This window comes from Chenopodium quinoa, unplaced genomic scaffold (genome assembly GCF_001683475.1).
Source record: "Chenopodium quinoa cultivar QQ74 unplaced genomic scaffold, ASM168347v1, whole genome shotgun sequence".
Taxonomy (NCBI): Eukaryota; Viridiplantae; Streptophyta; class Magnoliopsida; order Caryophyllales; family Amaranthaceae; genus Chenopodium; species Chenopodium quinoa.
In genome coordinates, this window is record NW_018742738.1 from 10992244 (window position 1) to 11017347 (window position 25104).

The 25104-nt window shown below is 41.1% G+C and overlaps 2 protein-coding genes across 3 annotated transcripts; one reads left to right on the plus strand and one right to left on the minus strand.

Moving 5' to 3' along the window:
- Positions 1-2304: 2304 nt before the first annotated feature.
- LOC110724080 lies at positions 2305-3336 on the minus strand. The gene has a single exon (XM_021903477.1). The coding sequence runs from the start codon at positions 3334-3336 to the stop codon at positions 2305-2307; it is 1032 nt and encodes a 343-aa protein (XP_021759169.1).
- A 14505-nt stretch (positions 3337-17841) lies between these two features.
- Positions 17842-24412, plus strand: LOC110724241 (RNA polymerase II subunit 5-mediating protein homolog). Of its 2 annotated transcripts, XM_021903652.1 has the most exons (11): positions 17843-18273; positions 18453-18512; positions 19147-19314; positions 19419-19473; positions 20253-20443; positions 20566-20649; positions 20766-20799; positions 21075-21193; positions 23810-23896; positions 23971-24042; positions 24123-24412. In XM_021903652.1, exons 1-11 carry the CDS (start codon positions 18070-18072, stop codon positions 24183-24185), a joined length of 1137 nt encoding a protein of 378 aa, XP_021759344.1. In that variant the 5' UTR covers positions 17843-18069; the 3' UTR covers positions 24186-24412. The 2 variants fall into 2 exon arrangements, with proteins under 2 accessions (XP_021759345.1, XP_021759344.1); XM_021903653.1 differs by lacking the exon at positions 18453-18512 and having other exon boundaries at positions 17842-18273.
- Positions 24413-25104: the final 692 nt, after the last annotated feature.

Below are 25104 nucleotides of genomic sequence, written 5' to 3' on the forward strand. Positions count from 1 at the left end.
GGTCAAGTTAGTACTTGTTTGAGGAGTAATAAATGCGGAAAGTAAAGGTGGGAGATCTGGTTCCTCTAGGGGAGGAGTGATCAATGTGTTTAGACTTCTCTAGGTGAGATCATTCTGCTGAATCCCCTTTAATGAGGATTAATTAAGTATTTATAGTCTTGAGAAGCGTGCCAATTTTAGGTTTAGGTTAACCAGGGCAAATTGGGCTTCTCTCGGACTTTGGGCCTGGGTGGCCATTTTGCCTATTTGGCATATGGGAGGCCACGTGGCGTGGCCTGATTAGTCCATGTTGGACCTCTTAGGGTGACAAATGGCGGACGCTGATTGGCCCACGTGGTGGACACGTGGCAGGTCCGGATTGGTCCATTTGTCATGGGTAATTTTTACCCTAAACACCATCTACTAAATATTCTTTCATCTCGTTAGGCGCCTAAATTGTTGTGTTACCAACATGAAACATGACAAGAGGAATTTCTTTCCTTTTTATAAAATCGTTAAGATATTGTGAAATGTAGAAAAATCCCAATGCTCTTGCTTCAGTTGGATTTCTAACAGTCTTCTGACGAATTAGTATGGGATCTTTGCAATACCTCACTCCCCCAAATACTATTAAGTAATGCGGGGGACTAACTTTTCCTTCTTTAACTTCGATATTAGCACATTGTACCTTTACGCTTAACCGAAATTCGTCTTTTTTTGTCATCACAATATTTTCGAACCTTGTTGAATGCGTATTGCTGGAACTTTGTAAGTCTTGGAAAGAAAGAGTCATTAGGAGTAGGGAATTCATAGAAATCATGTACCATTCCATAATCCCAAGCCTTGTAATGTATACTAATGAATGGAGCATTTTTATTAAGAGGATATGGGTAGATTCGCAATGATGCAACTTTAGAGTTTTTGGGAAACTCTACTCTTTCTCCCCATAGATCTCAAAGATCAAAGAATTTACTGGACCTTGTAGCCACCAACTCGTACCATGTCCTAAAATCGTTATCTCTTATTTTGTTTAATATTGTATTTCCTACATCAGGAATGAGCTGAAATAACATAATTGTTATTTCGAACATTAATAACCTTTGGACTGCCCGATGGCAACCCTTAATTAAACCATCTCGCGAACGTTGTTTTACTGATATGATCAAGCCTTGCATTAAGGCCTAACTGGAGGGTGAAACCCGCTCCATTTCCTTTTCGGTCTCATCAATGAGAGTTTTCCTCTGTACATCCATCTTTTGAAGTTGGTATGCAGGAGATTTTTGTGTAGTCTTGAGCTTCTTGGACGACATTAGCTAATTCTCTGGTCAAGCTGTCTGCCAAAGAATTCTTTGTTCCCTGTATATGTTCAACAGTAAAAGAGAATTGGTTAAGCCATATTTGCCAACGCAGGAGTCTCCCTTGCGCTTGCATATTAGACAAATTATTTTTAACAAAACCGAGTATGCCTTTGCAATCTGTTCTTATTAAGAAATTTTTAGGGGCTAAGAAGATTAAAAACTTCTCGATCCCTCTAATAACTGCAAGGATTTCCTTTTTCATTGTAGGATAGTTTAACTCAGCTTTGTTAAAACTTCCGCTGCTATATCTGCAAAGTCTTTCTCCTTCTTTTATTTTTAACACAGCACTCCAGTGCTCATTACTAGCATCTGTTTCAAGGATTAAATCATCTTCACTAGTAGGTAGTGTTAGTACAGGAAGGTCTTTACACATAGCTTTTAAATCTTGAACAATTTTGGAATCACTTTCCTTCCAGTTCCAAGTTATTTCTTTCTTGAGTTTTTGTTGTAATGGCTTTCTTAATAAAGAAAGATTTTCTATAAAATCATAAGCATAGGTTAAACATCCTAGAAACCTTTCTAGCTGTTTTCTATCTTCAATTTTATCGGGAAATTTTTCAATCTTTTCTAGAATATGTTTTTGTAGTATTATTTGTCCTGCTTTAATTTCTAATCCTAGAAACTCAATTTCTTATTTAGCATAAACACATTTATCTTTTCCAAGGATTATACCATGCTCTGCACATTTTTGAGTTACTGCTTTAAGATCATTTTTATGTTGTTCTAAATCTTTTGAAAATATTAGAATATCATCTATATAGACCAAACAACAATGATTAAGTTCTCTAAAAAAATTATCCATTCTTCTCTGAAATATCTGTGGAGCATTTTTTAATCCAAAAGGCATTACTAGCCATTCATAATGCCCTTGAGGGGCACTAAATGCAGTTAATGGAATGCTTTCTTCTTCCATTTTAATTTGCCAGTAGCAATTCTTACAATCTATTTTAGAAAACCATGTGGCTCCTTATATTCTGTTAAATAACACAGTTTTATTAGGAATATAATAGCCATCAAAAACAGTATTATCATTTAGTTGTTTATAATTAATAACCATTCTAGCTTTACCTCTTTTTTCTTCTGCATGATTTCTTACCATGAATGCTGGACTATTGTGAGGGCTTTTGCTATTCCTAATTAGCTTTTTATTAAGCAATTCTTTTATTTGTTCATTAAACTCCTGAATATCTTGGTAAGTGTAAACCAGTTGTCTCACTCTAATAATCTTATCAGGATTTGTTAGAGTTATCTTAGCAAATGCTTTATCTTTTTCCCAATGTTCTAAAGGATTTGTTGAATATAATTTTTCGCATAGTTTTTCTTGTTGCTTATTTATCTGATATATTAATGATGCATCACACTCAGAAACTCTAAGTGCAACTTCTCGTTGTGTAGGAGTAACCCTATCACCACGCTGGCTGCACGTAAATTCCATTGTCTGATGAGTATAAGCCTTTGTTATTTTCTGTATGGGAACAGAATGACCATTAATAGTAAAGATTATTTGATCAATAGTTTGAGTGCATGGAGAGTATAACCTTTGAAAATTATTTCCTATTATCATATCATGACTAGGCTGATCAGTTGCCCATAAAATAGGAATAACACATTGAACTCCTCCAATTTCTATCTTTAAATCTTCAATTATCTTCGTATGCATCATGACACTATTATTAGCAATTCTAACTTGCATAGGATTTTTGGCTTTTTTCCACAAGAATTCTGGAAATAATGATCTCTTTCCAAAACATGTAGAACAACCACTATCAATATATGCACATAATTTATATTTATTGTAATCCTCAATGCATATATCAATTGGAATATAAATGCTATTAGGGTTAGTACTGGATATTTCATTATGAGCTTCCATTTGCATATTAACTTCATCTTCATATACTGGTTCACTCACAGTTTTGGTTTTATATCCAATTACCTTCCTTTTATCAATAGGATTATTTGGATATTCATTTAACTCGAAATTAGAACATGATCCCATATCAATGCTATGTCTTGCTGGTTATTTTAAGGCTTTTTCCTTTCATATTTTTCATTTAGTTTCTTTAGTAGAACTAATATTTCTTCTTCATCCTCTTCTGGCTTTTCATCACCTTGTTTTTCCATTATTATCATTGTTGAATTTTGTCTACTTAGACTTGGTGTTCTAAGACTCAGATTTCGCTGTATTTTAGGTTTTGTGTTCATTCCAATATGAAGTAATCCTGATTCATCAATTAACATCTTACTTGATCTATTACTAACGGCAGGGTTCATAAAGAATTCTTTCCAAGTTTTTTCAATTTCAATTTCATTAGGATTTACCTTTATAGGCGTAATTTTCTTCTTAGGACCTCCTCCTTGCTCATATTTCGGAGCATCGACTATTTGTTTCTTAAAAGATGAGTCTATAGTGTTTACCAACTTATAAACCACCTTCCATCTTAATTGTATGGGTCGTGTTCCTTTATGCATTTTCACACCTTCTGTTAATAGCTTGATAGCTAAAAACTTTGATGCAAAGGAATCCTCTAAGCTCACAGAATATCTAGGTTCACATATATAGCTTACTGTTTCGGGGTTTTCTGATGTCCTGCGGGAGAGTTACAATTCCAAGACTGGAACCGGACGCCTGTACCTGCAAAACAAACGGATGCTCCGGATGATTGGAGATCCGCCTCCGACGGTCAAGTTAGTACTTGCTTAAGGAGTAATTAATGCGGAAATTAAAGTGATTGGGTCTCTCTAGGTGAGAGTGTTTAATGTGCGTAATCTCCCTTAATGAGGATTAAGGGAGGTATTTATAACCTCGGGAAACGTGCCAATCCTAGGTTTAGGTTAACCTTGGGCTGATTGGGCTTCCCTCGGAAGTTGGGCCTAGGTGGCCGGTTTCTCCATTAGGCATGGAGTATGCCACGTGTCATGACATAATAGGTCCAGGGTGGACGAATAAGCGTGTGCCACGTGGCAAGCCCGGACAGTTCCAACTGGGGGACACTTGGCAGGACCTGATTGGCCCACGTGGCGCATTCCGATTGGTGGGAGCAAAATCCCCTAATCATTTGCCCCTCACAGGTGGCACGTGACTGGTCACGTGTTACCTGTGACAGGTGTCGCCCTGTAACAGGCGACGGCCTGCTACAGGTGTCACTCGGCGAAAGGCCGAGAGATTCTCCCGCCAAAATTTGAATTCCGGAAGTGACCCTTCGCCTTCTCACTTCGCCTATATAAAGGAGTGTTGACTTCAGTCATTTTCACACTTGAGAACTTTGTGAGAGAACATTCGGACCCCTGAACTTGCTCTGACATTTTGGACCCTTTTTGCCTACCGCCTGCTCTGACAAGCCGACTGCAAAGGATTTTCAGAACTTCATCAACGTCACTCGTTCAGGTAACCGTCGGTTCTCTTACTCTTAATTTTCTCTTTATTTTATTCTTTTTTGAAATGGCACCACGGAAGTACACGACACGGCCTAGGTTAGTGATCAGCCGGTCACCGGGGACGGCTGAATCTAGGACTAGGAGTGCCGCCTGCCCTTTTCCGGACCCATCTTTGCCCTTTATACAAAGTCCGACTGTCTCTGTGTCTATGCAGAACATGATGGCCAGAACAAAAAGAACTGCTAGGATTTCGAACTCAGACGGCTCCTCCCACAGGGTGCCGATTAGTGAGACATCTGACCAGGCGCCAGATGTGGAAGTGAACCAAAGCGACTTGAAAGCCGGCAGTTTTGAGGGAGGAGTCAAAGTGACCCCTTCCAATTTTACAGTTGACAAGTCTACATTTTCTCCTGTTCCGTTTAAAGGAGAGGAGGCGGGCCCCTCTGGGAGAGGGGAGGAGTCGTCCTCTTGGGTCAGAGGACGAATCCGAGTCTAGCTCTTCTGGACATGCTTCTCTGGACACAGAAGAGAAAAACAGTCGCCTACAAGAGGCGAGGCTTTCTCATGCAGTTGAGAAGGGGGACAATTGGGCGGAGCCATCCCCCTCTTACCGAGAGCAAAATACCCCCTACTACTGCACTGTCCCACGGGGCCGGATAACGACCATGCAAGAGAAAGTGGGGAGCTTTATTGCGAACCACACAATGGGCCCCGGCTTTTTAGTGTTCGTGCCGGATCCAGAGGACACAGTCGTCTGGCCGGCTGGTACTAGCTATGATGGCGCCTGCTTTGGCTGCTACGAGGCGGCAATCAAGGCTGGGCTGCGCTTCCCACTGCATCCGGCTGTTCAGCGGATCCTGGATGGGTATGAGTTGGGGTTATGGCAGTTAGCCCCGAACTCCTGGGTCAACGTACTCGGCTATGTGGCCGGGTGCGAACTGCACGGGGTGGAGCCGAACTTCGAGGCTTTCGCCCACATGAACTACCTCAGCCGGACCCCTAAGGCAGGCGGTACCGGCTGGTATCAATTGACGAGCCACAGGGGCTACCTCATGACAAGAGGTAAAGCAAACAAATGGAAGGACTGGCGGAGCACCTTCCTTATCATTGAGAGTTCAGACACAGAGCTGAACAAGCGCTTCAACAGGTGGAACAGGAATCCGCCCCTTCTTGCAGGCGGCCGCAGCATGCCGCCTGTTCCCCCCAAGGCTAAGAAAGAGATCCTAGATAAAGGACTCTTCAAAGTAGAGTCGAGGGTAAACTCTACTTCAGGGGTACGAGAGCAAGTACCCCTGCACTGCGTCCCGAGCTTCAAATGGCTCTACGACGAGTACTTTTTGGCCGCTTGTGGCCTCAGCAGTCGGTGCTCAAGAGGTAGCCGGCCTGTCGAATACTCTGTTTTTCCATGCATTTCTGTGATGACTTTTTATTAACTTTGCTATTTGTTTTTGCAGCGGACGCCATGAGCAAAATTACTGCCTCCAAGACTGCGGCGGCCATGTTGCGGGCCTCCATCATGCAACAGTCTTTAACCGACTCCCCCAACAAGGGGGCACCCTTGGTGAGCTTCGAACCCTTCACTCTCTTTTTTGGAGTTGGGTTTATGCATATACTGACCGAGTGTTTTTTTTTTTTTTTTTTTTTTAGACGGGAGCTCCAAGAGCTTCTTCTTCCCAACAGCCGAACTCCAAGACCCGGAGGACGACTGTTGCGAGCTCTCCTGGTTCTGCCAGGAAACATGCGGCGGCTGAGAAGCAGCCGACCACTCCTTCTAAAACTCCAGCTGGGCCACCTAGAAGTATGAAATTGTCCTTGTAAATTTTAGACTTGCTCCCTTCTTTACTAGGGCTAATCCGTTTGTCTATGCTTGATGCAGTCGGCCCTCAGGAGCCTGACTTGGTCGAGGTGGCCAAGTCTATGATCAAGGTCGTTCCTCCAGCTGAAATGGAGGCGGTCAGGGGTGTCGGCACCCTTGACCTAGACGGGATTGCAGGGGTCCTTGCTGAGGTATACTTAACATATTTTTGAGTATTTGAATTCCAGGACGCCTGTTTTTTTGTTTGGAAACTGACGCCTGTTCCCTTTTTACTTAGGCCCTGCTCCGAGTGAACGGCCTCCGTAAGCCGCTTGACAGGAAGAACAAAGAGGTAAAGGCCGCAAAAGCTATGGCCGCCTCTGACTGTGATAAGGCAATGTTTCAAATTGCCCAAAATGAGGTTCTGACAATTGACATTCTTTATTATCAGGCGCATGCTACTTCTGCCATCCGGGCTCAGTTAGAGGCGGCCCAGAAGAGAAATAGCGAGCTGGAGGCGACCATCAACAATATCAAGGTCGAGCTGAGACCTCTTCGCCAAAAGATGTCCTCATACGAAACCTTGGAGAAATCCTTGGCGAACGTAAAGGAACGCCTGGTGACCCAGGAGAAGAGTCTTACTCAGGAGCTCTCAGAAAAGGCCGAGCAAGAAAAGAAAGCGCTGGTCCGGGAGATGATGGAAGACTATGCTCAAATCCAACGCATGACCTGGGGCCGCCTCTTCCCCAATGCCGACTATTCCTCCTGGGAAAAAACGTACCGCCAGTGTTCTGATAGATATAATCAAGAGATCCTGGCGGCTGCTGAGGACGAGGCGTTGGAGGAGGAGGAACCGGTAGTGGCGCTTGTGCCGCTTGGGGGTAATGCATCGAAGAAAGATGCAGCTGAAGCCGAGTCAAGCAAGAAGAGTGCTGACCAGGCGGCAGCTGCTAATATTGAAGATCTGCCCCCTTCTTAAGCTTTATGTCTTCTTTCCACGGCCTGCGTGCCGTTTGTTTGTATTTACCCGACCAGGGGGCCGGGGTTCTGAATATTTGGCCGGTCTTTAATGACCGGCTTCTTTTTATGCCAAAATATTTCATTTTTGTTTTGTTTCAAATTTGTTTAAGTATCGAATATTCTGATATCCAATTGCACACTATACCGACTGTTTTGCATGGCCGATAGTTGCGGACAGGTACGAGAGATAGTTAGTCACACTACCTATGCCCCTGGACGACTGGTTGTTTGTTCCCATGCTAAGCGATCAGTCGGCCACTTTAAAGAATGGATTTTTTCAACCAAGTAGGAAGGTGGTTTCCTACCTGCCTTGTTTGTGTTTTTAAGCTGGAGACTCTAGTCGGTCCAGGCCGTCTGTTCCCCGCCACTTTTAATCTAGTGTAACCAGGCGCTGTATGAACACCTTTTTAGCTTCATACTAAATATTTTTTTTTTAAAAGAGTGACCATGGAAACATAATTGTTACCTAGTCGCCAAGTGACTGAGTAGTAGAGGCATCAAGCGGTGGGTACCGGTTGTTCCCCTTTATTCGCCAATGTTTGTTGGCTATTAACTCATAAGATACCAACTGTTTTTATCCCAAGTAGTTCAGTCGGTCGGTTGACACGGATGGTTACTGCAAACACTTGTTTGACCTGATTAATCAGTTAAGTGAGAGGTATCCTTGTCCGGGAAACGGCTACGTGGTTGTCTTGGTTAGACAGTCGTATAGGTGTCGTGTAATGATTTTATAGAACAATGTTCCACCCAACAGGGAGCTGCTCTCTGCGACGAATTTCATCCGGATAGATGCCGTCGGACGCTTGCTATAACGTTGGGACAGGTCGAATTGAATTTTTATATTTGGATCAGTTGGCTTGGCGCCTGGTCTGAACATTTTAGCCATGAGCCTTTGATAGTTCTTGGTGAACTGTGTTCTGGGGGAGTAACCGGTTGTGTGGAACAAGCGGCGTGCCCCTCTTAAGTAAAAATTAAACATGGAGAGTAGCCAACTGTTTGTCAGTAGGCATGCCCCTCCTAGGTAAAAATGAAAATTAAACATGGAGAGTAGCCGACTGTTTGTCAGTAGGCATGCCCCTCTTAGTACAGAATTGAATGAAACATCAAACTTTTATTAAGTAGCCCTCGACTATTTACATCATTCAAAAGAAATATTTCTTAAGATTATCTACATTCCAGGTTCGAGGCAATGGTTGGTCGTCTGGTGTTTCCAGACGGTAGGTACCGTCCCTAACCTCTTCATAGATTCGGTAAGGTCCTTCCCAGTTGGGAGTTAGTTTTCCAGACTCATTAGCCCTACCAAATGCTTCCATTTTTCTAAGTACAAAGTCCCCCACTTTGAGTGGACGCCTGTGTACTTTTTTGTTGTATGATCTAGTCATTCTCAGGCGGTAAATTTCATGGCGCAAAACAGCATTGCCCCTCCTTTCTGGGAGTGAGTCTAATGCCAGGCGCATGGCTTCCCAGTTTGCCTCTTCGTCATATAGCATTACTCGAAGAGTCGGCTCGTAGTGCTCTATTGGAAGAACAGCTTCCGCACCATAAGTTAGGAGGAATGGAGTTTCTCCAGTCGCCCCTTTTTCAGTCGTCCTAACGGCCCAGAGGACATGTGGCAATTCATCCGCCCATAGGCCGCCTGCTCGTTTAATCTTTTTCTTGAGACCGTCTGAGATGATTTTATTAAAAGCTTCTACCTGGCCGTTTGCTTGTGGACGGCCGACCGATGCAAAGTGGTGTGCAATTCCTTGGTCACCCAACCAGCTTTTGAGAACAGGCGTCTCAAATTGGGGACCATTATCAAAGACCATAGACATGGGAACCCCGAACCGAGTGATGACATTTTTCCAGATGAATGAAATTACATCCTTCGTCTTGATTCCCTTTACAGCCTCCGCCTCCACCCATTTAGTGAAGTAGTCGACTGCAACAAGTATGTACCTCCTTCCGCCTTTAGCAGGCGTATAGGGACCCAAAATATCCATGCCCCACTTAGCAAACGGTAGTGGGCTATGAATGGTAGTGAGGTCAGTAGCCGGACGGTGAATTAGTTTGCCAAACCTTTGGCACTTGTCACATTTTTTCACCATCTCCATTGCATCTGCTTCTAAAGTAGGCCAAAAATAGCCCTGCCGCCTTGCCCGTTGAGCAAGCGTCCTACCGCCTATATGGGAAGCACAGTAACCAGAGTGAAGATCGTCTAGTATCTCTCGCCCCTTTTCTGGAGTAACACACTTTAAGAAGGGTTGAAGGTACCCTCTTTTGTGAAGTTCTCCCTTTATCATTTCAAAACTGGCTGCCCGTTTTTTCAGCGCTGCCGCCTGGTGATGATTATCCGGCAGGGTACCGTCTGTCAGATATGCCCTGATTGGATCCATCCAGGTTGAGCTTCTATCTAGGATTCCAATAGGGTCTTCCTCGATGCTTCTCTTCTCCATCACTTCCCAAAAAACAGTTCGAGGAGTATCACAAGAGGCGGATGATGCTAATTTTGAAAGTGCATCCGCCTGGTTGTTTTCTGATCTCGGCACTTGAGTCAGATGAAAATCTTCAAGGGATCCGACTGCCTGTCGTACTGCCTGTAAATACTTGATCATGGCCGGATGGGTTGCTTCGTATTCACCATTATACCGACTCACTATCAATTGTGAATCGGAACAGGCGTCTATTTTTCGTGCCCCTGCAGCCTTGCACATGCGGATTCCGGCTAGTAAAGCTTCATATTCTGCCTCATTGTTTGAGGCCTGAAAACTGAAGCGTAGAGCATACTCGTACCTGTCGCCCTCTGGCAACTAACATATGACGCCTGCCCCACAACCATTTGAAGTAAAGCTTCCATCCACATATACCTTCCAGACTTGGTCTAGATCTCGAGAATCGGGGGGGCGAGTCATCTCAACAATAAAGTCAGCAAAGGCTTGCCCTTTCACTGCTTTTCTAAGCTCGAAAGTAACTTCGAGGCTCTGAATTTCTATGGCCCATTTGATCATCCGGCCTGACGACTCCATGGTGGTCAGTGGCCGGTTGATAGGTTGATCTTTATACACGACGACTGCATGTGCCAAAAAGTAGGGCTTCAGTTTTTTAACAGCCATGAAGAGTGCAAGACCAAATTTCTCCACTAAGGGATACCTCAACTCGGCATTTTTCAATACATGACTTACAAAGTAGATCGGGAGCTGACATCCGTCTCTTTCAGCAAGAAGAACAACGCTTAACGCATGATCAGAGACGGCCAGGTACATGTAGAGTACTTCTTTGGGCAAAGGGCTAACCAGCCTTGGCAAGGAATGCAAGTGAACTTTCAATTTCTGGAAGGCCGCCTCAGCATCCGGCCCCCATTCAAACCTTGCCTTCTTCTTAATGGCCTGGAAGAAGTATAATCATTTGTCGCCTGATCGACTTAGAAATCTCCCTAAGGCCGCCAGACAACCTGTTAACTTCTGAACCTCTCGGACGGTACGAGGCGACTGCATATCGATGACCGCCTGTACCTTCTCAGGGTTCGCCTCTATTCCTCTCTGATTGATAAGGAATCCGAGAAATTTCCCAGACTCAACTCCAAATACACATTTCTTGGGATTGAGCATGACATGGTGCCGCCTGAGTGTGGCGAAAGTTTCTCGGAGGTCCGACAGATGATCTGTCTGAAGCTTAGACTTGACAATCATATCATCAATGTATGCCTCGACGTTTCTCCCTATTTGATCAAAGAACACAGTGTTTATCATTCGCTGGAAGGTGGTCGGGGCATTCTTAAGACCGAACGGAATAACCGTGTAACAGTATAACCCTTGATCAGTGACGAAGGTCGTCTTCTCCTGATCTTTCTTCCATAAAGGAATTTGATGGAAACTAGAGTAGGCGTCCATAAAGCTCATCAAAGAATGGCCGGCTGTTGAGTCGACCAGGTTATCAATTTTAGGCAGAGGGTAACTGTCTTTGGGGCACGCCTTGTTTAAGTCTGTGTAGTCTACACACATTCGCCAGGTGCCATTCGGCTTTTTAACAAGCACCACATTTGCAACCCAGTCTGGGAAGTAACATTGCCGAATGAACCCTGCATCAAGTAGTTTTTTGACTTCGGCGGCTGCCTCCTGACTTCTTTCTTCGCCATAGTTCCGCTTTTTCTGCCTTACCGGCTTCTTTTTCGGATCCATAGCCAGTTTATGTACCGCCAGGTCAGGACTAATGCCTGGCATTTCGTGGACTTCGAATGCAAAGATGTCCTTGTATTCTTTCAATAGTTTGTGCAAATCGTCGCCCAGGATCCGCAGAGCAGTCGTCCCAACTTTGACTGTTCGGTCAGGACGTGAGTCGTCTAAGATCAGATCCCTATGCTCCCCAGCCGGCTGAGGGCGGAATTCGTCCGACCGCTCCTCTGCCAATGATTGCTAATTTCTGTCTTTTCTTGCGGCCCCCGTCTGGGCTGCCTTTCTCTTCTTGCCGCCTACTTCTTGAACAGGCGCACTCTCCTTAACATTGTCAAGGTCTGTTTTTCCACCACTTGATCCAGCGGTCATAACAGTGGGTTTGATATCCGAGAGATAGCACTCTCGGGCCATCCTCTGATTTCCCCTTAGGGACCCGACTGTTCCATTATCCCTCTCAAACTTGAGCAACATAAGTGATGGGATTATAACAGCCTTGGAATTATTCAGGGTTGGTCGTCCCAGAATCATGTTGTAGGCCGAGAGTTCTTCTACTACCAGGAACCGGACTACCATGTGTCGTCCTTCCCCTTTTTCACCCAGGCGGATGGGTAAATCCACTCGTCCCACTGGGTGGACGACTCCTCCTCCAAACCCTACTAAAGGGTGGGATGCCGGATGTATGCAATCAGTCTGATATTTTAACTTTGACAGACATTTGCTACTGATAAGATCTGAGGAGCTTCCAGTATCTATAAGGATTCGGCCAACTCTTTGGTTGGCCACTTTACACTCAATAACGATAGGGTCGTCATGCGGCTCCCTTACCCCTCCTAGATCTTCTTCGGTGATGACAATCTCAGGAAATGAATATTTGGAGGGCCGCTCTTGGTGAACGGAATTTACATCTAACCGCCTGATATTGTCTTTGTTACCCCTAATAGTGGGACCGCCTCCTGCGAAGCCGCCTGCAATGGTGTAGACGACTGCATCATCTGTATCAGAGCTGTCGGCTTGTTGACTCTTTTTGGCTGACTGCTTTTTCGAGGAAGTGTTCCCCGTGGATTTCTTGACATAAGAGTCAAGATCGCCTTGCTCAGTCAAGCGGTCCAGATACCGCATAAGACTGATGCATTCGTTGGTGTGATGACCAACATCTTCATGATAATCACAAAATTTTTCTTGGTTCTGTTGCTTGCAGAACCCTTCATGGGGACCGACTTCTCAATTGAGATCCGTTCCTTGATTTCCTTTAGGATAGCTTGGCTGTCCTTGCTAAACGCATACTTTGGGGAGTATGGTTTGAATTCTTTTTTCTTCTTCTGGGCCGGCTGTTTAGAGGAATCAGCCGCCCAGACCTCTTTCCTTTTCTTCTCATCTTTGTTCGACAACTGTTTCTGTCGCCCTTCTTTTTTGTCGAACCTTTTCCCGTCCGACTGTTTTGTACTGCAAATATCAGCCGCCTGTATATAGGCTTCCGCTTCAATCAAGGCCTCTTGAAGAGTCGCCACCCTCTTTCGGACCAAATCAAATTTGAATGTCGATCCGTCTTTGAGGCCTCTGAAAAAGTCAGTATAGGCTACCTCATCCGGTAACCCTTGAATCTGTATTCTCATCAGGTTAAACCGCCTGATGTAAGAACGAAGCCCCTCCTTCTCGCCCTGCTGAATCGTTCCTAAATCAAGGGTCGTCTTCTTCGCAGGGATGTTTATGGCAAAGTTGGAGGTGAATAAGTAAGCAAGCGTCCTGAAGTTATTCACGCAACCAGTCGGCAGGTTGCCGAACCATTGTTGTGCGATTCCTTTGAGAGTTGCTGGGAAACACTTGCACCAAGTGGGATCATCCAACCCTTGAAGGTACATCAGGTTGGTGAATGCCATCAAATGGTCTTCTGGGTTAGTAGTGCCGTCATAAGCGCCTACTAATACATATTTCACTTTGGCCGGCTGAGCGGCTTCAACAATTTCCTTGGAGAAGGCCGACGGCTGTTCCCCAAGTCTAAGCAACCGTAGCTGCCAGTCCATAGGTTGGACATTCTTTGCTGCATGCCCACCAAACAGAGGTGGCTGCAAAAAATATTGTTGTTGCGGTACAAATGGTAAGTTTGGTACCGCCTGGTCACTGTGAAGGCCGGACTGACGGGAGGTACCGCCTGACTGACTCTCATGATGCGACTGAGTATGTCTCATCGAGGTATTGCGCAGACTGTCTTGGAAGTTTGAAGTAGAGGCCGACTCTGACAATCGGTCACTCTTCTTCTGTTCTAGCAATAACCGAGCATCTGTGTATGTTTTCTTCGACCCGTCCGCCTGAATATGACGAACAAGTTTCCTCTTTCCTGGAGTAGGAAAACGGTATTTTGTGAAATCAAGGGCAGGCGGCTCCCACTTCCTAGATTTAGGATGAGGGGTCGCCTCTCGCCCTTGAACTGGCTTCCTCTTCCCTGAAGTGGAGGGTTTCTTAGCCGACTGTTCCTTGGCCAGAGCAGGCTTCTTGTTGAGCAACTCTTGAATCTCTCCCTTGAAGTCCCTCATGAAGGTCATGAGTTCGTTCCTTGTGATGGGAGCAGACCCATCAGTCGGCTGCTGCCGAACAGGCGGTGCGCCTGCTTGCTCACTTCCAGTTTGAAGATGTTCCCGTTCCCTCCTTTCGGTATGACGGGTGCGTCGGGCCCTTAGGGTCCCGTCTGAAGCTGTGTGAGCTTCAACTTCAAATTCATTCTCAGTATCATGGTCCGACTGAACTTGAGGGTCGTCTAAGGGACGCCTCTCTTCAGGAGTCGGTACAGACATGGATGCCATCTCAGAAGTACTCTCCCCACAGACGGCGCCAAAATGTTTCGGGGTTTTCTGATGTCCTGCGGGAGAGTTACAATTCCGAGACTGGAACCGGACGCCCGTACCTGCAAAACAAACGGATGCTCCGGATGATTGGAGATCCGCCTCCGACGGTCAAGTTAATACTTGCTTAAGGAGTAATTAATGCGGAAATTAAAGTGATTGGGTCTCTCTAGGTGAGAGTGTTTAATGTGCGTAATCTCCCTTAATGAGGATTAAGGGAGGTATTTATAACCTCGGGAAACGTGCCAATCCTAGGTTTAGGTTAACCTTGGGCTGATTGGGCTTCCCTCGGAAGTTGGGCCTAGGTGGCCGGTTTCTCCATTAGGCATGGAGTATGCCACGTGTCATGACATAATAGGTCCAGGGTGGACGAATAAGCGTGTGCCACGTGGCAAGCCCGGACAGTTCCAACTGGGGGACACTTGGCAGGTTCTGATTGGCCCACGTGGCGCATTCCGATTGGTGGGAGCAAAATCCCCTAATCACTTACCGTTCCTTGACTTAAGTTACATGTGATACCACTAATTATTTGATCATAAAATTCTTTATGTCTAATATCACAAATAAAAGTCAATCATTTAACATCTTTGCCAAAATCTTGCAAAGGAGTTATGTATACTTGTACTGCACCAATACAAATATAGCTATAATTTCCTTTTTCTTTATGGTTTTTTAATACTTTTCCAGTTTATGATATTAAATTCGGCTGCCTTTTGTTCGCAATCTTCGATTACTTTACTTCCTTCCATTTCTTCACATACATATTTAGTTCTAGTCTTAAAGAAAGAAGTTTTAAATATTTTATCTTTAGTAATCTGGGGAAAATTCCAACTCTCTTTGTTTACTTGATCTAGGTCATTATCTTCAAATGAATACTCAGCTCTTTTTAGTTGACCTATTTTCATTTTGCTTTTATCTTCCTCATTGTCATCTGATTCTGAATTTTCTAATTCTTCTCCTTCCATCATGTTATTTATTTCTTCATAATTTTCATCTTCAAACTCATCACTAACTTCAGGTTCTTCATTATACTCATTTTCTTCTTCTATGATTTCTACTATTCCTTTATTATTGCTTAAAGCTAGTTCTAAAGCCTCGTCTTCTGGTATTTCTATGTAATCCCAACTTCCTAAGGATTCCATTAGTTTATGATTAGCTTTCTTACATTCATTAGCATAATGTCCTAGTTCTCCACAAGACCAACACTTGCATGTTTTCTTTTTCTCAGGACAATATGTTGCCTTTCTGAAAAACCTACTTGGCTTTCTATATTTATGTTTATAATACTTCTTCTTATAGGTTTCTCCTCTTGATCGGTCAAATTTATTTTTCTTATAGCTCTTTTTTTTATTATAGTTTTTTCTTTCACATCCATAGTTATTTGGGAAATCCCAACAAGTGAGAAATTGTCTCTTCATTTGTTGAGTTCCTGCGACCTCTCTACGCTTCTTTTCAATCCACTTTCTAAGGAAAGCAATTTTGTTTCCTAGGGCATCCCTAGCTAAAAATCTCTCCATTCTTGATATTTTTCACTAATTTCTTCATTAAGAGGACTGGGTAATTTGTCATAGAACATTCCAAGATTTTTTTCATTTTCACCAATTTTATAATAATATGTTTCAAATTCCATAATATAATAATCAACATATTTCATATTACAGATGGACAAGTTACTTAACTTTCTTTGATATTCCATTCGTTTCTCATTAGGATCGGCTCTAGGACCAATGAACTCTAACTCAATATATTGACATAATTGCCTAAACATTCTAGTAGGTGATTCACTAGCTCTTAATGCAATCTTTACTTCTTCATCTACTCCATCGTACCAGTCTTCTACACAGCCGTAGAGACTATGTTCAATATAATTTAAGAAATTTTCTGAAGTCCATTCACTATTTAAATTAAGTACACTACTCATACTCTTCTTCCATTGATCTAAAACATCTTGTCTATCTCTTACACCATCTAATTTAAGTTTATAACCAGTTTGACTTATGGGTTCAAGAGTCACTTCTTCATGTTTAGGTATATGAGTAGGAATAACCTTGACACTAAACCGGGTAGTCTTCCCTGGTATGTATCTTGGTCGTGTGCAACTTCCTTCTTCTTGATACCTAGGTCTTTGGATAACATTGTTTACATTAATATTTTCATTAATAATTTCTTCTCCAACATCATTATTATCCATTACTCTTTTTCCTATTTTGTTTTCGATCTTTTGTTGAACAACTTCTATGGGTAGAAAGTCAAGATCATTTAACTTCATTAATCCCATTTGTTGATATAAATCTTCCTCTAAAGTAGCATAATTATTTTCCTCTATTTCATTATCAGAAGCAATCCCCTTTTTTGAAATTAAGTTCATGATTTCGTTAAACTTATTAGGGTCTCTTCTTTGTCAAATAGGACTTGTAATTCATTTAGTGTTTTCTTCAGTAGATGAGGGCTCATGTTTAATTTCTTTATTCTTTTCTTGGTTACTAGTTGGTCTTTTAGGGAGTGTTATAGTAAACTTTTTATTTTTATCTAGATTTTGAAAAGGATATTTATATTTATATGGGATAATTTTTTCTTTATTAGGTGATACTTCTTTTCCAAATTGATGCCTAACTTCGTTTGTTAAAACAAGTTGAACTTGTTTAACCTGTTCGTTTAGATCGCTTAATTTTTTATTAATATCGGTTGTGGTTATTGATATCTTATTTTCGATATTAATACAACGAGCATGTATGTTATCAACTTCTGATCTTAATTCGCCAATTTGATCTACTATATAATTAAGGAATGGGCCAAAATTACTAGTATTTTCAGGAATATGATAATAATGCTTAAAATCAGGTTTCTTACACTCAGTAGAGGGCCTAGTATTCTCTAGTTTTACTTAATTATTAACACCTTAATTTAGCTTTTAACCGTATGACTCTAATACCAAATCGACGCAGCACTTAAGACTAATTGATGAATAAAGTAACTAATAATCTTATTCTAGAGACAAGTAGTTTTTATAAGATGTTCCACTGGGTACTTATTTTATATTACTGGACAATAATGTTGTACTATTGATTCTCGTGATAATGCTACTGAGAATTTAAGGCTTTTATAAACTAACTTAATATTTCTCTAACTCTTAGGTATAAATTAATCGTTTACTACTGTTGAATAAATTTATATTACCGGATAATAATAAGGTACTACTAGACGTTAAAAATATACCACTGTGACCTTTAGTAATACTTTAGTGTTTTACAGAGGTACTTTAATATAGCGAATTTCCTAAACTACCCTTGTGAGACGCGAGATTCGTGTCTCGCAACCCTCCGCTAGGACTTCCTCATCATTCCCTCAGTCGCCAACTCTCAAACCCAATTCTCCCTCAGACCCGCAACAACCTATCATCGTCGGGCGGCGAACCTGCACATATCAAGGATAAAATTGGTTTGAAAGTTTTACAGCATTACATGGGAGCCATATCATCACGCAGAAAAATTTCATAAATAGACTCAAATTGGAGACAACGCATTTTCTCTCACTAACTTTCTCTCTCTACAATGGCGGCGCGTGGGAAGGGAACCGTGACATCACTATCTTCAATGTTCCCTGCTGAGGAAGCTCAGAAAGCCGCCAACCTCGTCAACGACACGATTTCGGAAAAGCTCAAAGAACTCGACAACCTCACTAGCTTTGTCGCTGACAATACTAACCTTATCAACCTTGTACAACGTCTTCCCGATGAACTTCATCACGATATTCAGGTATTTTTCTTTTTGGTCTCGTTCGAGTTTAGGTTTAGGGTGTGTTCTATTCAACTTAATTTATCGTACTACAACCTTTTTATATTGTACGAGTTTAGGGTGTGTTTTATTCAACTTGTAATATCAGTTGAATAGAACATCCCTTGAGTTATTATTGTTTATTTGGGGTGAATTTACAGGTTCCATTTGGGAAGGCAGCATTTTTTCCGGGTCGTTTAGTTCATACTAATGAATTTTTGGTAATTTGATCTTTTATTTTTAAATTTGTTTTGTGTATTTTGGAAATTGAGTAATGGTTAATTAATTTGTTGTGTGTGTGTGTGAATTGGTGAAGATTGAGCTCAATTTGTTGACATTTTTTATTGGAATTTTGTTTATTATGAATGGGTTTGCAATAATTATGTGCATTGTGCAAAGGAGCTTACATTTTAGCTTACAAATTTATGAAATTTAGCTGTAATCTAGTATTTTCTTATGTTTGTCCATGAATTGCTGATCTATGCAATGCAATTTTGTTCCCCTAGCTGTGCGACTTACTAATATGTTTATTCCCTCGGAATGAGCAAAATTTATACTTAATCCATCATAGGCAAAAACCTGTATTCATCGTGTGTATTGGATAGAACTGTGTTTTGCCACCCCAAATTGGTTAAAAATCAACCTCACACATGGATGAATTGTATGTGATTTGGAATGACTAGCCTGTCATGTTAGCTTAATAGTCTCTATGTGAGTAGTTAACCATATACCGACGTAATGTTGTAACTTGTAAGCTTGTGCCTTTTGCTCCTAGTGTGACATTTTTTGTTTGTAAGAATTGAATTATCATCCGCAAAGTTAAACTAAGAAGAAGCCTGTTTGAGTGGGTATCAGGTTCTCCTAGGAGAGAATTATTTCGCGGATAGAACGGCCAAACAAACTGTTGACATTCTTAAAAGAAGAGGGCAGGGGTTGGAGTCGCAAGTTGGCTCCCTTAAGGCTGTGATTGAAGATCTCAAAGCCAAGGCCTCATTTTATGACAGAACTGCTGCTGAATCTGAGGTGATTTTTGGATGAATGATGCTTCTATGTAACTTTTCGTTTATATGTCTTTTTAACTTTTGTTTTTGTATCTGCTCAGTTTAGCTTTTCTGTGCTTATTGCAGGAGGGTCTTGTGGAGATCAGAGAAGAGTTAAGTGATGATGAAGATGCTGGTGGAAGTATGTCCAAACAGGCTAATTTCCTTTCTTAAATTGACGATGAATTTCTTCGATGGAAGCATTGTCTTATGATGTTTTCCATGGTTATCTGCTAGTATATATATATTTTAATTAGCCTGAACAACACATTGTTAAAGGTTTTTTTTTTCACCACTTTTTCCTGTTGGTGCTTGAAGGATTCCCCTCCCCCCTTCATTAATGAGGAGTCTCATTTATGTGCTTTTACCACAGGCAGTATGGAAATATTAATCCCATGGTCCTTAACTACGTCTGACATTGTACTACTCAGAAGAATTTTCTTATATCTGTTCTTAGTCTCTGCCTCAGTGCCTCTGTGTACTTTTGAAGGAGAAGGAGGGGGGGGGGGGGGTCAGGTTAAACCTATCATATCAATTATTTGAGTTTTTAACTAGCTTAGGATGAGGTATTTGTTTTTAAGCCCAGATATTGCACAAAACAACTCCAAAATTTATTCAAATTTCGGTAAGATTTCTAAGATATCATAAGCAGTATATGTTTTTTACATAACAGAGTAGCACTTCTATTTTAATGTATTGGAAGTTTAAATTGGTGCTTTTTTTGTTTTTATTTTGCTGGATTTTTGGATGCTGCATGCTGATTCCCATATTAACAGATATTTACTGACTTTTGTTTAAGAGTTGTTTGACCTACCCTGTTCCTCCCATTACCTTATGCTGGTAGCCTAGGTTTGCGATTTGCATTAGCTAAAAATATGTCAGTAAAGGGATTGCTCACTTTTAATACGCATGGAATATCAGGCCCAGAAAAGGCAGAGGCTACTAGTGTGTGTGAAGTTGGTAATCGTAGTAGACCTGGGGCAGTTGATGATGAAGATTATGCTCGTATCATGTCCAGGTTTGATGAGCTTGAGAAAGAAGAACTTGAGGAGGAAGAAGCAGATACTGAAGAGCTTGGAGACGTTACACGTGATGAAAACTTCAATAACTTGGTAAATCACTAATCAATTTTAATTACTTTCTGTAGAAAGCAATAGGTTTTGGAGAATTTAGTAAATCAATGTATTAGATCTTGCTGCCGGAGCTATTTACATCTAAACTGTTGACCAATCAGGACCAGGAGCAATCTAAAGACCATCATCATGCCAAAGTTCTCCCGGACAGAAATACTCTACCAAATGATGCTGATAACTTAATTGTAAGACTTGTTATGACTTCCTATTATATGCATTCTTGGAAGACTATTTTTTGTTGTGCATGTTGACTCTTCCTGCAAGCTGCTTACATCTGTCGTTTGGCATCCCTTTCGTGCAGCATGAAAGTTTGAGTTTGCAATCTACGCATAAAGGTACCTTTCTTTCTCCATTAGAGTTTACTTTTGAAGTATGATGTAAGTGCAAAATAGCACTTGGCCCCAACCCCGGCCCTGGTTCTGGCAGGTGTGATTGTCTGGACTTACTGTGAAAGGAAGACCTTAAAGGCTGCTTATTTTTCCAAGCAGTCTGTGTTTGGGTTTGGACATTGTTGTAGGGTTGGGGTATCTGATTCAGCTTTGTTTGCTGTCCTATCTCTTTCTGTCAATTGTATTGATGCTGATATTCTCACATTTATTATTATGATCAGATGAATCCTCACGTGGCAAAAATTTGCTGCAAAATCTTGTTGAAAGATCGACAGAGGAAGATTATGCCCCTCCTGTGATGAAGAAAAGTATTCCATTTGAGTCCAAGTCAAAATCTGAGGTATACATGGCTTTTTCTTTATGCCCAATACACATCTTTCTGCTGTGTATCATATTTACTGGATTTTTTGGGAAAAACCCATGGGCTATCTTGTACTTTTGAAAAATCAGGTGCTGCCTTCCACATCTAATTTTATGCACAGTTTATTCCTAATTAACATCTATGTTATGCACAATGTATTTGAAGCACCATGTCAATGTTTTCCTTCAAATCATGTTTACACGGCTGAAGAGTGCATAGTTTTTTTTTTTTAACGTATTTAACTGTATTTATTAGTGTTTGTTAAGTTCTGAAAAACTTGTAACTAAATGTGTCCAAATAACTGACTAGGTAGAACTCCTCTTTAACGTCAACATTGTTCACAAGTCACAACTACAACAAAGCCTTAGTCCAAAATGATTTGGGGTCGGCTAACGTGAATCATCATATGGAATCGTTCAAAAAGGGACTAGCAAATATTGTTCACAAAATAAACATAAAAAAAAAGTTATGTTGTTGCATACATTGTGCGTTATTCAAAAGTTCAAGGATATAGTGTGCACAAAGTAAGATGTGAAACTGTGAAAGGCATCACATGAAATGTGCAAAAGTTCAGAGGTGTCCCACTAGTTCCCAGGTAAAATACATGCTTTTGAGAGTGACCTCCAAAAAATTTACTCCATATTGAAATCTACTACATATATAGTCTTATTTCTCAAACGCTAAATACTCTCCCTGCAGAAGAATGATTAGGAAATTAGTTTCCTCTGAATTTTGTGAATTTTTGAAGCAGCTTCCAATTGGGACTGTTACTTGTATCCATCCAGTAAAGTAACCAAGCTGCAGTCTGACAAAAATAAATGTCACTGGAGAAAGAATATGAGGCCTCTTAAATTTCTGTTAGGTATTGGTCGAAATTTGTGTATTGCTTCTAGTTAATTGAAATCTACAAGCTTCCTCTTTCCTTGATTCCGTTCTCTTTGCACATTGTCTTGCTAGTGTTTGGAATTCCCCTCACATGTAGCTGTCTCAGAGAACTCCCAGCACTTCACTCAGACTTCCATCCTTTCAGTTGCTTTGAGCCTTTGACCAGTGCTTCACATAACCTATCCTTTTATCCCCAGCCACCAGAATTTGGGGATTTACCAATATAGTCAATTAGCAAGGCATTGCTAATACCACCACAATCACCTTTTGACATTGGAGCAGTAGTGACGGCTTCAGATTTGTTGAGACAAAGCTCAAAAATTATACCATATGTCCATATGACTTGACGAAAAGGAAAATGTTCTTTTAGCTTGTCTTTTTTCTCGTCTCCTCACTCTTGTTTTTGTTGATAGTAGTGGCATTTTGATCCTTGGTGGTTGTATACTTGTATTGGGTCACCTATGTACGGTGGTAATGTTGAGTGGTTGGATAGAGAGGAAGCTGCAATGGGTGACTAGACTTCAGCGAGGAGAGTGAGGATTATGTGTTGCCAGTGTTGTCCTGGTTGTAAAAGGGACACAACATGATTGTGAAGGGAGTTCAAAGGTGATAAAAGGGACACAACATGATTGCGAAGGGAGTACAAAGAAGGAATAGTGAGGCGTTGTAAGACTCACTGTGACAGTGAGAACTCTCTCACTGATGGTAAAGGGTTTTTCTTTGTTGGGTGAGAAAGGGGCGACAGATGCGGGGATGGCTTTGAGTGTATTCATTCCTTATCATAGCACATAATATTTTCTTTGTTGGGTGACCAAGGGGCGACAGATGCGGGGATGGGCTTGGGGGGTATTTATTCCTTACCTTAGCACATATTATTGTAAATAATAAGAGGAAGGATACTTCTATGTGCATTCTCATTTCTTGCACCATTTTCAATTGACCTATCTTAAATTAAACAACCCCTAAATGTGATTGTTGAAAGTAGGTCTAAGTTTCAAGAAGATTAGTTCTCCGTTGGCTAATAAGGAGGGCATGTAAAGAGATTAGATGAATGCAGAGAAGATACTACTTACATCAAGTTGGATTTGGGGAGGCTGAGTGTGACTATGTATAATTGTAGTTGTCCAAGGTAGAGGCTCTATTGACTAGCTCGATAAATAGGTAATAGCACTAGCTGCTCATGTTTAGCTTGCTGATCCATGTAGATGCAAATCCTAATTTCTGTTGTTTTTTCTTGTAATTGGATGGTTGGTGGCTGTCAATTTTCTGCGTTTGGTTGTGTGATGATTGTTGTGTCTTTTCATTTTCACTATTTCAGGCTCAATTTATATGGAGTAGGTCTTAAGTGGACATGCTGATTAGGTGGTTGGAAGTATCTTCCATGACTAGACTAAAAGTCTCTTGCTTTGCGATTATAACCTAGATAAACTGCTACACACTGCTTGATTATATCATTAGAATAGTAATATGGTATATGCTCTTATTTCAAACCCATTTCTTAGATTTCTCTATATAAACTCTAGTAATATAGATAAACTGCAGTAATATAGATTTCTCTGTATAAACCTAGATAAACTGAAGTAATATAAACCTAGATTTCTGGCTGTCAGATATAGATTTCCTTATATAAAGACATAAAGTAGGTGAACTGCAGTGATATAGATTTCTCTATATGATAACTGATCCCATCCCTTCCTATTTGGCCTTCAGATATGTGTTCCAAGACTTCCAACGCCTAAACCAGATGCTAGCAATCGATTGTCTAGAGACTCTAGACCCAATACAGATAGTCTCAAGGTATGTCTTTTGACTGTCTCCCTCTATAGTTCATCTCTCCTTGTTGCCAAGTACTGATCTTTCATTCACTGCAGGCCTTCACTGGTTCTATCATAGAGCGGACAGATAATTTGCAAATTTCTTCAGATAAAGAAACTATTGATCAGGTTACTATGTCTTTCTCTGGTCTAATCATCATGTTTTACTTTTCATTCATTTAATAAGAAGTTATGTTTATATAATGCAGCCATCTAATCCTCAGCCTTCAAAGCCGGTATCCAGATTCAAGATGCAGAGGAGGGCTGTTTAGATTTGAATCATGCAGATATCCTAGGTATTAGTGTAAATTGTAGAGGATACAATGTGTCAATGTGGTATCTATTCTAGCCAAGATTGGCATCTATTGAAGTTAGTAATGTTGACTTGTTATGTTGAGAAGCAAATTTTGTGGGATGTAATATCTGCTTGTCTTGGATCTTGACTGTATTGATTCTTAAATTGTTGACTTGGTAAACTATTTCTTTTGTTTTGGTTGTATCCTTGTACTCCCTCCGTTTTTAAATATTTGCTCCACTTTCTTTTTTCGGCCGTTTTTAAATACTTGCTCATTTCCTTATTTAGAAAGCTTTTACAATATTTAATTTATTTCTCTCACTTAATTGACCCAACATAAATCATATTTTATTAATTTCATATTCTCTCTCCTTCAATTCTCTCAACTACTTTTACTTTATATAGTTTTTATTCTTCAACTTACCCCACTATTTTTATATTTTATTACTTTTTTTAATTTCTCTTAAAACTCCGCGTATGGAGAAATGAAGCAAGTATTTAAAAACGGAGGGAATATGTGATAGCCCACATACAATATGTGTGGGCAATTTGGCATAATGATTGTGGTCACTGGTCAGAAAATTAAGGCCCACTTTCCATCAAAAATTAAAATTTGAAATTCAATCCAAAATGTGAAACTCTAATACTTTTGAAATTGAAATTGTATTTGTCATTTTCAATGTTGTGTGGGCAATTTGGCATAATGGTTGTGGTCACTGGTCAGAAAATTAAGGCCCACTTTCCATCAAAAATTAAAATTTGAATTTCAATCCAAAATGTGAAACTCTAATACTTTTGAAATTGAAATTGTATTTGTCATTTCCAATGTTGCGTGGGCAATTTGGCATAATGGTTGTGGTCACTAGTCAGAAAATTAAGGCCCACTTTCCATCAAA